The sequence below is a fragment of the Ranitomeya imitator genome, chromosome 5, assembly GCF_032444005.1.
Source record: "Ranitomeya imitator isolate aRanImi1 chromosome 5, aRanImi1.pri, whole genome shotgun sequence".
NCBI lineage: Eukaryota > Metazoa > Chordata > Amphibia > Anura > Dendrobatidae > Ranitomeya > Ranitomeya imitator.
The window spans coordinates 308,364,605-308,377,877 of NC_091286.1; the positions used below are offsets into that span (position 1 = coordinate 308,364,605).

The 13,273-nt window shown below is 46.3% G+C and overlaps 1 protein-coding gene and 1 long non-coding RNA gene across 2 annotated transcripts; one reads left to right on the plus strand and one right to left on the minus strand.

The window, feature by feature from the left end:
- The first annotated feature begins 6,837 nt into the window (after positions 1-6,837).
- Positions 6,838-7,587, plus strand: LOC138680691 (uncharacterized). Its single transcript, XR_011321733.1, has 4 exons — positions 6,838-6,929; positions 7,041-7,130; positions 7,250-7,339; positions 7,426-7,587. It is a non-coding gene; the product is annotated as an uncharacterized lncRNA (long non-coding RNA).
- Positions 7,588-7,846: 259 nt separating this feature from the next.
- Positions 7,847-12,652, minus strand: LOC138637743 (uncharacterized). The gene is made up of 2 exons (XM_069726655.1): positions 8,849-12,652; positions 7,847-8,371 (listed from the first exon to the last, which is right to left on the minus strand). The coding sequence occupies exons 1-2, from the start codon at positions 9,266-9,268 to the stop codon at positions 7,847-7,849; spliced, it is 945 nt and encodes a 314-aa protein (XP_069582756.1). The 5' UTR covers positions 9,269-12,652.
- Between the last annotated feature and the right edge of the window lie 621 nt (positions 12,653-13,273).

Below are 13,273 nucleotides of genomic sequence, written 5' to 3' on the forward strand. Positions count from 1 at the left end.
CTGGCAGCCCTCTGCCGGCTCCTGGAATGCTGCGATCACATTAGATCACAGCACTTTGGGGGTTAAGGTGCTGGGAGCGGTGCATGATTGCTCCTGGCACTTAGTGCTGGGCCACAGCTGTCAGAATCAGCTGATACCCGGCGGTGTGTGCCAGAGCAGGGACCTAATAATCCGTCCCTGGACAATTAGGCCCAGAACACATGGAAAGGGGTTAAAATAAAAAAATAAATAAAAACTCTACAATTATCATGTTTAGGCATCCCACTTTTCCAAATTAAAAATAATGATTAAAATGTAATTTCTACCCCAAGATTGTGCCAATAAATACATCAGCTTACCATGTAAACAAAAACATCCAGCTACATGCACAGAATAATTAAGAAGTTAGGGTACCGTCACACAGTGCCATTTCGATCGCTACGACGGCACGATTCGTGACGTTCCAGCGATATAGTTACGATCTCGCAGTGTCTGACACGCTACTGCGATCAGGTACCCCGCTGAGAATCGTACGTCGTAGCAGATCGTTTGAAACTTTCTTTCGTCGTCAAGTGTCCCGCTGTGGCGGCATGATCGCATCGTGCAACATAGGTGTGCACGATATTGTATACGATGTAATGGGTGGAGGAGCTGGCTACGTAGGAGCGCCAAATTCTCCACCTCCTGTGTGCTGATTGGGCGGTACAATACTGTGCGCTCATTCGACAGACAAAGGACTATTGTTCCCGGCTGATAAAACCGGAGCTGTCGAGCGCTGTATTCTTTTCTCTCTGGAGCACGTGCTGAAAACAGAACTCCTATATTCACTGGATTCCCTGGACTTTTAAAACTACAGACTTTTACCGCAAGAGGTATGTATAACGCTACAGCGTAGCAGATGTTGCGCTTCAACAGGGATACCTCATGTTAAACGCTGGAGCGTGGACGATTGTTCCTTATGGGGAGTAGGGTAGGCCAGAGAGCCTCAGGTACACAGCTGTAGCGTGGCCCAATTAATCCTTTTACAGATCGAGTTGTAGCATGGTGGACTGCCCCGTTTATGCCGGTAGCAACATATATAGTTAGATCAATGGACAAAACATTGTTTTGTAAGCACGTGTATTTATTGTACGTTTGTTTTCTTTTTAGGACGTATGCTCATTTCCGGTGAGAGGTCTGTCGTTGCTGCTGCCCTGGTGTTTGAGGCAGCACTTCTCCAAGAGGAGAGACGTCCTAAACGAAAACGTCGCATGTGGACTCGGAGCTGGCTGCAGAAAAGATCTACATTGTCACACATGGGTCTCATAAGAGAGTTACGTGATAATAACCCTCATGATTTCCGAAACTACCTTAGGATGTCAGAGGAATCGTTCAAGATTATACTTGCTGCTGTTACGCCACTCATACAAAAGGCGTGATACGCCGATGCGTGCAGCCGTGCCCGTGGATGAAAGGTTGACGGTGACACTGCGGTTCCTGGCTACAGGAAGGTCTCTTCAGGATTTGCAGTTTTCCGCTGCTGTTTCCAGACCTTTACTGAGCGTTGTGATTCCGGAGACATGCGAGGCCATTGTGCAGAGCTTAAAGGGAACCTGTCACCTGAATTTGGCGGGACTGGTTTTGGGTCATATGGGCGGAGTTTTCGGGTGTTTGATTCACCCTTTCCTTACCCGCTGGCTGCATGCTGGCTACAATATTGGATTGAAGTTCATTCTCTGTCCTCCGTAGTACACGCCTGCACAAGGCAAGATTGCTTTGCGCAGGCGTGTACTATGGAGGACAGAGAATGAACTTCAATCCAATATTGCAGCCAGCATGCAGCCAGCGGGTAAGGAAAGGGTGAATCAAACACCCAAAACTCCGCCCATATGACCCAAAACCAGTCCCGCCAAATTCAGGTGACAGAGTCCCTTTAAGGCTTATATGGAGGTACTACTATTTTTTTTTGCTGCTGTGTTATGTTATGTCGATATATTATACTAGCTATTGAACCCGTTCTACGCCCTGGTGGCGAGCATTTCTATTGGTATATGGTCTCCATCCTATCATGTGCTGCTCCCATCCTGCGCCCCCATTCTGACATGTGCTGCTGCGATCCTGCGCCTCCATTCTGACATGTGCTGCTCCCATTTTGCGGCTCCATTCTGACATGTGCTGCTCCAATCCTGCGCCACCCTTCTTTTATTTGCTGCTCCCAACGTTATTTTATAGGTTATATTATTTCGATATATTGTTTAGCACCCCCTCTCAGTCAGTGAAGCCGTCTGATAAAATGGCTGCCTGCATACTCAGGATTGTTGACTTTGTTTTACTACTCCATACTGCGTGTCAATCACTCTAGGATGTCCACATGAGAGTGTATGTGCACAACAATATATTTTACCTAATTTGTACATGTTTCCTTCTCATCTTGCAGTTTCCCAAGACGGCAGATGACTGGAAGAGGATTGCTTCTGATTTTGATCAGCTGTGGCAGTTTCCAAACTGCGGTGGCGCATTGGATGGAAAGCATGTGCGCATCACGCAACCAGCCAACTCTGGATCCTTTTTTTACAACTATAAAGGATATTTCAGTGTGATCCTCATGGCCCTTGTCAATGCGAACTATGAGTTCGTGGATGTGGATGTTGGCATGAATGGTCGAGTCTCCGATGGTGGGGTTTTTGAACACACTTCATTTGGGGAAAGATTGAGGAACAATCAACTGCAATTGCCACAAAATGAAGACACAAAAGCAAACCTCAATTTTGTTTTCATCGCAGATGAAGCTTTCCCTTTTCATCCACATCTGCTGAAGCCATTTGCGCAGCGAACACTCATAGCGGAGCGCAGAATCTATAATTACCAGTTGTCTAGGGCCCGTCGTGTGGTTGAAAATGCCTTTGGGATTATGGCGAATCGGTTTAGAGTTTTCCACACAGCTATCAACTTGAAACTGCCGTCTATAGACTTTGTGGTTTTGGCATGCTGTGTGCTCCATAATTTCCTGAGACGTCATGATACGAGCTCCTATTCTCCTCCTTCGTTTATTGATGCAGTGGACCCAAGAACCGGAGATATTGTGCCCGGGGAATGGCGTACACAACCAGAAAATTTTGCAGCTCTTCAAGCGCTGGGATCTGGCAGACAGGCAGACGATGCAAGGGACTGTCGAGAAAAATACTGTCTGTACTTTAATGGTTCTGGAGCTGTACCCTGGCAGGATCACGCCGTATAAATTTTTTTTTTTTTGTTTTGCGTTAACTCAACAATATGTATGTTATGCTTTTGTGTCCACAATGTAATTGTTTGAGTAGGTAACTGTCTTTTGTGTAATAAAATTTTATTGTATTTATTACTCCCGTTATTCTTGGTTGTTTATTTTAGATAAAGTGGTTAACTCCTTAATCCCATATGACGTCTTATGCCGTCAAGGTGTCCTGTGACTAATTAATACCCATTGACGGGATAGTACGTTATAGCGATAGGTCTATATTGCATTCCAAAGTCAAATGGCGCCTTCCTTCCATTCCAAGCTCTGCCATGCACCCAAACAATGGTTTACCCACACAGATGCGTATTTTCAATCATATAAACCCCTCTAAATGACTTTAAATGAGATGCCTAAAAAATGGTGTTGTAAACCCTTATAGCTCCATAAACGTTAAATAATGCGATGACTGTTTTTTTTTTTTGTAACAATTTTTTTGTATTAAACGATTTACCAACAAAATATTAAATAACAAAAAAAAAATAAATTTTTTTTTATCTCCTCCCACGGCCCAACAGGTGTCGCAGCGTGAGGCCCTGCTGCTGTACTTGAGCCTGGAGGAGCGCTGCTGTCTGCTGCAGGAGCGCTGCTGTCCGCTCCAGGCGCAGTTGTCTAGCCAGGAGCTCTCTCACGGTGGGCGGTTCTGTGGATAGAAGAGGTTGGAGAACAGACAGTGATTCCGCTGAAAATACATCTCGACCTCTGGGGCAGGACCAAATTGAGTGTGTTGGAAATTTCAATTTGGTCCGGCCCCACAGGGCGAGATTTTTTTTTTTTAATTTTTAGTTGTTGTCAATTGTGACATCCCGCGGATAACCACTCGTATTGTCTGGATACTTACGGAGAAGGGACGCCGGTTCTTCATTGCCAGAACCAGAGCTGCTTATTTGCCATCCCATAGATCTGGCCACTGCTGCAGCAGCTAAAAGGAAATAATAACATATCTGGTTAACTATGGAACACGCCGTTGGGAAGCGCTCGCTGTTTTGGTCACTTACGTATGGTCGCTTCTGGGGAGAAGGCCGCCAACCCAGGGGAGGAAGATGAGTGGCGGAAGGGAGGTGTTGAGGGTGGTGTAGGGGTGCGAGGGCGCCTGGTCGCAACAGATGGTGGAGGTGTTGTAGGCCGCCTGGTCATTACTGCGCCTGTAATGTATTCAAATATTTCCGCTTATGTCCCGTATGCAGTTAAAAAACTGCAATCAATGATTGTTAACTTACGTGACGTCCCGGGCTGTGGGCTCCTGCTGGTGGTGGATGTGGTGCTGCTGGCAATGGCAGGTACCTGTTGCCGGCGCTGTCTCTCTACACATAAAGTAAAGAAACGCAATGTTTAAACACAAATGTAGAGTGCTGCAAATCAAAGCTAACAATATACTGAAACTGAAAATAGAGATCACACTTCACAGGGGTGCGATACTCTGACATGTCTGTGGGCTCTGGTGTTCAATGGTCTGCCTGGCTTGGGACATGTATTATTTCATCACTAGGCCAACCTCCTCCTATAATATTTTTGGTCAATCAAGATACAAAAAATTCCGGACATCTAAATAATTAAAAGATGGTGGTGGAGATTAGGGAACCCCTTACCTGACCATTTTTGTCACGGACACCGCATATTCCTCTCGGACAATAAGTCCATTTTACAAAAACTAGGCATGTTTATCAATGATTTTGAGGACAAGTTGGCAACCATGAGCGCGAGCCTCCCTCCCAATCCCCCCCCCTCCTGACAGCGTGCATCTCCCAATCCCCCCATACTAGTACTTGCCTGGCCTTGTCTCCGCACGCAACTCAGCAAAAATTTGTGGCGTTTTGTAGCAGAGGTCAGCCCACTTTTTCTGCAGCTGAAGCACACTGCGGCGGATGCCAAACCTCCTCTTCATCATGCTGCTAATGCGGCCAAGCACCTCCCGCTTGTGGATGTTTGGGTGGGCAGGGCGACTCTCCAGACCCTCATAATCTAGGGCATCCATCTTGCTCACAATAAAAAGGAGCTCTGTCTGCCCCAGAGGAGCAGAACGTAATCTCGACGCCATTTTAGGTTGAATGACCATGAACGGCAACGCCCAGAGGAGGAGATTGACTCCGCCGTCCTGCCACGCGATCCGCATCGCTATAGCGTTGCCGTTTATGGACAGCATCACAATTGTGACGGCTGAGCGGTACGGAAGGAACGCACATAGTAAATGCCGTTCGAAGGATGTTTATATAACGCCGGAGCGGCACGTAATGTACGCTCGTGGTCTATGACGGTGTGATGACGAACGTACGTTACAGCATTCCTGCGTGCCTGCGCTAGCTTGCTTTGGTTCCCTGACATCCTGAAAATGGCTGCCAGTCGACGTGATCCTCCTATGGGCATCCCAGAGCTTAAGTTCCTGATTGGCACAATGGATCGGAAGTAGTACGATACCACAGGGCTGGTGCTGCACCGCAACCAGCACAAGGAGGAAGTCGTGCGTGTGGTGTCTGAGGGCCTCAGGAAGCTGCTTGGGATAACTCGAAGTAAGGCCCAGATTGTGAAAAAATGGGGAGATCTTAAGTCCAAAAGCCCAGCGCGCCTGCAGGAGCTTCGCCGCGAGATCCGCAGAGGTGAGTACGCAGGTACCCAAAAGTATGGCACGCCGAAGGGTTAATTGGGTAATTAATGTGAATGGGGGGTACGCTGCAGGGACTTTTATAGGGCTTTTTTATTTGCCTATCCACGTGGGATCCGTACGGCATACACTGAATGTTTTTTTTATTAACATTCAATGAGCAAAAGACACAGCACCGCCGCCACGATAAATACCAGAATGCCTCTGCACGCAACTCTGCCAGAAGTTGTGGGTTTTTGTCATGGAGGTCAGCCCATTTTTTCCGCAGCTGCAACGCACTGCGGCCGGACGCCAAACCTCCACAACATCATGTGCCCAATGCGGCGTTGCACCTCCTGCTTGTGGAGGTTCCTGGGTGCAGGTCCAGTCTCCAGGCCCTCGAAGTCCAGGGCATCCATTTTGCTCACTAAATAGCGGAGCTCGGTCTGCCCCAGAGCAGCAGATCATTGTCTAGCCGCCATTTTAGCTGAAAATACACTGTAAGGCACTGCATAACAACGCCCCGGTATGACATCTTTGAGTTGTTCTTTGTTTCTTCTGTGTATATTATATGGCAATGCAGCAATGCTTATCTATGTAGTAGGTAGAAAGATGTATAAAACATCTCTGGCAGCCATCTTGTGCATCTTGCAAGCCGATGCACAAAATGGAGGCACTTCAGGATGCGTTTTGCAAACTCTTTTGCTATGGCTGCCATTTTGTGCGCACACTATATGGAAAGGTAAACGAACTATTTTGTGTCTGCCTTGGCTTGGCTGTCCTGGGCCAGCTCCACTAGTTAATTAATACAGCACGCAACATTACGGTTAAATATACCTTTTTTTCCCGGCCACGAGGCATCCCACAGTGCCTCAGATCCAGAATTGCCCTCCGTGTCAAAGCCTCAAAATCCTAGTAGTTTCCCACAATAATGTGATTTGGATTTGGTTGCAGGTCCCCTCTCCCTCCCCCCCCCCCCCCGCAGTCACTGTTGCCATATATGCTGACAGAACTTTTTTTTTTCCTTCACAGAGGCAAAGACACAGCGCCGCCGCCACCATGAGGCATCCCACACTGCCTCAGAACCCGAAGTGCCCTCCGTGTCACTGCCTCAACATCCTAGTAGGTTCCCACAATAATGTGATTTGGATTTGGTTGCTGGTCCCCTCTTCCCCCCCCCGCGCAGTCACTGTTGCCATATATGCTGATAGAACTTTTTTTTTTCCTTCACAGAGGCAAAGACACAGCGCCGCCGCCACCACCAGGCATCCCACACTGCCTCAGAACCCGAAGTGCCCTCCGTGTCAATGCCTCAACATCCTAGTAGGTTCCCACAATAATGTGATTTGGATTTGGTTGCAGGTCCCCTCTCCCCCCCCCCCCCGCCCCCCGCAGTCACTGTTGCCATATATGCTGACAGAACTTTTTTTTTTCCTTCACAGAGGCAAAGACACAGCGCCGCCGCCACCACGAGGCATCACACACTGCCTCAGAACCCGAAGTGCCCTCCGTGTCAATGCCTCAACATCCTAGTAGGTTCCCACAATAATGTGATTTGGATTTGTTTGCATGTACGGCCCCCTACTGTGTTATTTATGTTATGTTTTTTGACCAACAGCAGCCGGCAGTGTGACCATGGTGGATCTAAAAGCCAGTATTGAAAGGCTGTGCGACACTCTGGCGCAGATTCAGGAGCAGCAGAATGTGGCAATGGGAGAGTTGCAAAACATTAGGGACATGTGCCAACAGTTGGAGGCGGGGCAAAAATAAAAACTATTCCCTGTTTGTACATTTAATTACATTGTTAATTAAAAAAATATATTAATACTTTGATTCCATTTTCAATGATTTGTTTTTAAAAATGTACATTTCTTTGTTACGTTAATTTCTGCCCTCATACAGTGCTGTGGACCCATTTTGTCTCTGTGATCGAGACACACCAATCAAGCTGTCGAGATTGAAGTTAAAGAAAAAGGTTTTATTTGACACACTATATTCACAAGACAATAAAAAAAAATAATGTTAAAAAAAAAATAAAATCACAATTCGTGATACGCCGAATCTTCAGTTCGATAATTTTGGTGCCTGATGGGCAAAGCCATGTGAGAAGGTATGGGCGTGTAGGAGTTAGGGGGTGGCGGGCCGAAGTGGGAAACGGGGACATTGTTGCGTATTGGTGTCTGTGACTGTGACCAACCATTAAAATATGACGACTCTGTGCGCTGCATTGGCCGGGAACAGAACAAACGAGTGTGCTCATCCAAATTGCCATCAGTACCCTTGTTAACAGCTTCCAAAATTAGACGCTCCGTTAGTGTTCTGTGCCTCTCCTCCATTTTGGACAGTTTGTCTACTATGTAGTGTCCAAAACCCTGCAACGCAGGGCTGACATTGTTCGTTAACACCTGTTTGGCCAGGCTCAACAGTTCAAGGGAGACGTCTGAGGTGGCTTTACGTTTCCTTGAACCTTGCCTCCATTGAGTCCTGGCAGGTGCAGCCTCCACAATTTGACTCGTCGAGCAGTCCTGTGCACTGTCCTGTGTACTGTCCTGTGCACCGTCCTCCTGGGGAGAATAAAAAATGAAGTTATTAACCCGAAAAAAAAAAAAAACGTTTAACCACCCTAACCACATCCAAACTATATATTCGTATTCATGCAAAAATGTTGTAATATATTTTTATATTAGTAATATTATTTAACATTCCCATTTATTTCTTACTTTGCACTACACTGTTCTGACTGCTAGGGGAACCTGATTAACATTTTATGGTCGAAATAGTCTCACCAAAAATACTTATCTGTAGCTGGAAGCGATACTATTTTCTATATTGTTTAGATGGTATGGGTTATGAAGGTCGCCATTTAATACTTATGAAGGTCGCCATATAATACTTTACTGCGACAGGGTTACTTATGTGTACAGGAAAATGTTATAACTTCTAATTGATGGGATAATCAGAAGGATAAAACTGAAAATGCAGATAAATTATATCTAATTATAGGACACATTGGTGAACCTGTAGTGCAAAGAGGTACTTACTTGTTGCCCTTCAGAGTCCTGCTCGACGAGGTTCTCTGATACAGTCTGCTCCACTGGTGCCAACGAGCGAAAACATGTTGATGTCCGTGGCACCTCTTGGTCCCTAAGAAAATTCATATGTTCAAAGTACCAGAGCTTAGGCACGTACACCTCTTCCGTGGAAGCCCCGGACTTTGTAGTGTGCAGGACCTTATTAAGCTCCTTCCTCCACACCGTGCGCAGCGCCTGAATTTTCTTCTTAATAACCACTTCGTTGGCTTGCTCTTCAGGTGCATGTAGATGGTAAAATTCAATGAGCTTTGAATATCCCTCCTTCCTCTTTTCCCTGTTGCAATACTCTGGAGATTTAATCTTCCAGAGGCAGGGAAAAGACTGGTAGATCTCGATGAAATCACGGATAAATTCAACGCGATTTGACATCTGAAAAAAAAAAAAAAAGTTAGGCGTTTGACAAAGAGTACTTTAAACGCGCTCATGCCGACCATACATCGTTCCTTCTGCCACGCCCTAGCCCACCATAAGCCACAACAGCGTACCACCCGTTTCACAACAGCGGCGGCACAAAGCGCTCATGCTGACCACACATTGTTCCATCTGCCACACCCTAACCACAACAGCGTACCATCCGCTTCGCTTCAGCGGCGGCACTAAGCGCTCATGCTGACCACACATTGTTCCATCTGCCACGCCCTAGCCCACCATAAGCCACAACAGCGTACCACCCGTTTCAAAACAGCGGCGGCACAAAGCGCTCATGCTGACCACACATTGTTCCATCTGCCACACCTTAACCACAACAGCGTACCATCCGCTTCGCTTCAGCGGCGGCACGAAGCGCTCATGCTGACCACACATTGTTCCATCTGCCACGCCCTAGCCCACCATAAGCCACAACAGCGTACCACCCGTTTCACAACAGCGGCGGCACAAAGCGCTCATGCTGACCACACATTGTTCCATCTGCCACAGCCTAACCACAACAGCGTACCATCCGCTTCGCTTCAGCGGCGGCACGAAGCGCTCATGCTCACCACACATTGTTCCATCTGCCATGCCCTAGCCCACCATAAGCCACAACAGCGTACCACCCGTTTCACAACAGCGGCGGCACAAAGCGCTCATGCTGACCACACATTGTTCCATCTGCCACACCCTAACCACAACAGCGTACCATTCGCTTCGCTTCAGCGGCGGCACGAACCGCTCATGCTGACCACACATTGTTCCATCTGCCACGCCCTAGCCCACCATAAGCCACAACAGCGTACCACCCGTTTCACAACAGCGGCGGCACAAAGCGCTCATGCTGACCACACATTGTTCCATCTGCCACACCCTAACCACAACAGCGTACCATCCGCTTCGCTTCAGCGGCGGCACGAAGCGCTCATGCTGACCACACATTGTTCCATCTGCCACGCCCTAGCCCACCATAAGCCACAACAGCGTACCACCCGTTTCACAACAGCGGCGGCACAAAGCGCTCATGCTGACCACACATTGTTCCATCTGCCACACCCTAACCACAACAGCGTACCATCCACTTCGCTTCAGCGGCGGCACGAAGCGCTCATGCTGACCACACATTGTTCCATCTGCCACGCCCTAGCCCACCATAAGCCACAACAGCGTACCACCCGTTTCACAACAGCGGTGGCACAAAGCGCTCATGCTGACCACACATTGTTCCATCTGCCACACCGTAACCACAACAGCGTACCATCCGCTTCACTTCAGTGGCGGAACGAAGCGCTCATGCTGACCATACAGCGTTCCATCCACCACGCCCAAGCGGTTTTACATACCTCGAAGCTGCGGTGCAAAGCATGGAAAAGTCTGGGAAATACAAAATCCGACGTCCAGGTCCACCAAGTGTCCAAGTACAAAGTGAAGAAAGGAAATTTTGAAAGCTGTGAGGTGGCGTCGGGAACAATAGCGCTCAGGTGACAAATTTTCCAACCAATTGTGTGCACATAACCTATGACCTATCAGCACATTAGCTAGCAGCACAACACGCCCCTAGTGAACGTCACGCGCAGATTATGCAAAATGTGCTCTGAATTGTCTTGTGTGACATGACCGTACGACTGTCCCATACGACTTCTACATCGCAAATACGTCATGAAATTATCGCTCCAGCGCCGTGCATTGCGAAGTGTGACCGCAGTCTACGATGCTGGAGCGATAATCGAGCGACGATGTAATGTCACGAATCGTGCCGTCGTAGCGATCAAAATGGCACTGTGTGACGGTACGAGTAACCACAAATAATGAGTTGTTTAGATTGAAGGGATTGCAGATATGGCCCTGTTATCTTGTTACGTGTGTAAAAGAGTATTACAAAAATGCATCTTTCTTAATTGTTATGGCAACACTATATTTGAGCATTTTTATGTGAGAAAAAGCTCAGACTTTTACATTCACGCTGCAAGACTCTCTCCTAATGTCCAAACTCAGAAGAGGAGGACAGGTAGCATACAGTGTACGAAGCTACACGAGACACCAGCAGAGCAGAGATCAGAAGGGATGGCAAACAAATGATCAGCAGGTGGATGTGCCATGCGACCCTTCTTCTATACTAATTAGAAATATTCCGGGGGGGGGGGGGGTTGTGGTGAAATCAGATGAAAAATGTATTATGTGGTCCAAACTGTGTGTACAATATGGGACGTTTCGGTCATACATGGACCTTTTTCAAACATACATTCTGATTTCACCACAACCCCCATTTGAGTGCTGGAATCTTTGGATTTGGTCTTTGGATTTGGGTTGTGACCCTATCCGAGCACCGACTTATCCAGGAGTTCTGTATTTATACTAACTTAACCTTCTTCTACACTACACATGTCAATCAGAACTTTAGTCAAAGTTTCTGGCCACCATCGTACCCAGTGCGGTCTGGCGGCTGGGTCTCTGTTCAGCTAAACAAGTCGCACATAGCTAAGGCCCGCCATACTCTTAGCTCTGACTTTCATTAATTCCTCCATTGATTTGAAACATAAATGACTTTACTTAATGTGTAGGCAGAGCTCGTCTAAATATTGCCAAAATGATTTCTAAAAAAAAATGATATGCATTAAATTGAGATTTAGAAGTGTTAATTCTTTAAATAATTTTATTACATGATGCAAATGTCAAATTTTAGTACAATATTAACTCTCACTGCAAAATTAAAGTACTGTCAATAAATGTCACTGCAAAATCAATCAAAGTGACAATGAACTGCGGTCAACGTTATCCAGTAAATCATGGGGGTTTTAAGGTGAATTTAATATTGCTGTTTCATGAATTCCCTAAGCTATCCTTCAACAGACATTTCTCTGGCATTTGTAAGTGCAAGCGTATTTAACTACTGAACCCTAAAGTCAATTAGATGGATTTCCAGTAAAGGTAGTACAAATAGACAAAAGTGCACAGACATTTTTGTAAATTACACATTATCTTCACAGTTACTGAACAGCGCTGAAATACGCTTTATCCTTATTCGTTAGGCAAATGAAGCCAGAGTCACATAGAGTAGCCAGATTAGGACCTAGCTCAAAAAACAACCAACACTAATCCTACCAAAATTCAGATTTTCAGCAGTGGACAGACTATTTTGCTAAAAAAAAAATTACAAACAAGTTATTTAAAAAAAAGAGTTTGCAGCACCGATGTTCATGGATATGTCTAATTCTGTTATAATTAAAGGGACACTGTCACCTGAATTTGGAGGGAACAATCTTCAGCCATGGAAGCGGGGTTTTCGGGTGTTTGATTCACCCTTTCCTTACCCGCTGGCTGCATGCTGGCTGCAATATTGGATTGAAGTTCATTCTCTGTCCTACGTAGTACACGCCTGCGCAAAGCAAGATTGCCTTGTGCAGGCATGTACTACGGAGTACAGAGAATGAACTTCAATCCAATATTGCAGCCAGCATGCAGCCAGCGGGTAAGGAAAGGGTGAATCAAACACCCAAAAACCCCGCCTCCATGGCTGAAGATTGTTCCCTCCAAATTCAGGTGACAGTGTCCCTTTAAGGCTAAGTTCACACTATGCGTTTTTTGCAGCTTTTTAATGTGAACTTTCAACTGCGTTCTACAGTATCAGCAAAGTCTATGAGATGTTAGAAATCTCATGCACACAGCTTGGTTTTTTTTTGTCATCAGGATTTTGTGCCTTGCATGATTTTTTGCACAATGGAGCATGTCACTTCTTTCAGTGTTTTTCACCCATTGAAATGAAGGGGTGTTGAACAAACACTGAAAAAAATACACCAACATGCAGGTATCAAGTTTTGCTGTTTTTTTTGTACCAAAACCTGATTCTATAGAATAGGACTTTTTTCTTCAACACTAAGCTTCATCAGCATGCACAAGAGACAAATCTAGCATGCCAAAACTGCAGCAAAAAATGCACAAAAAAGCAAGAAAAACATGCTTTTA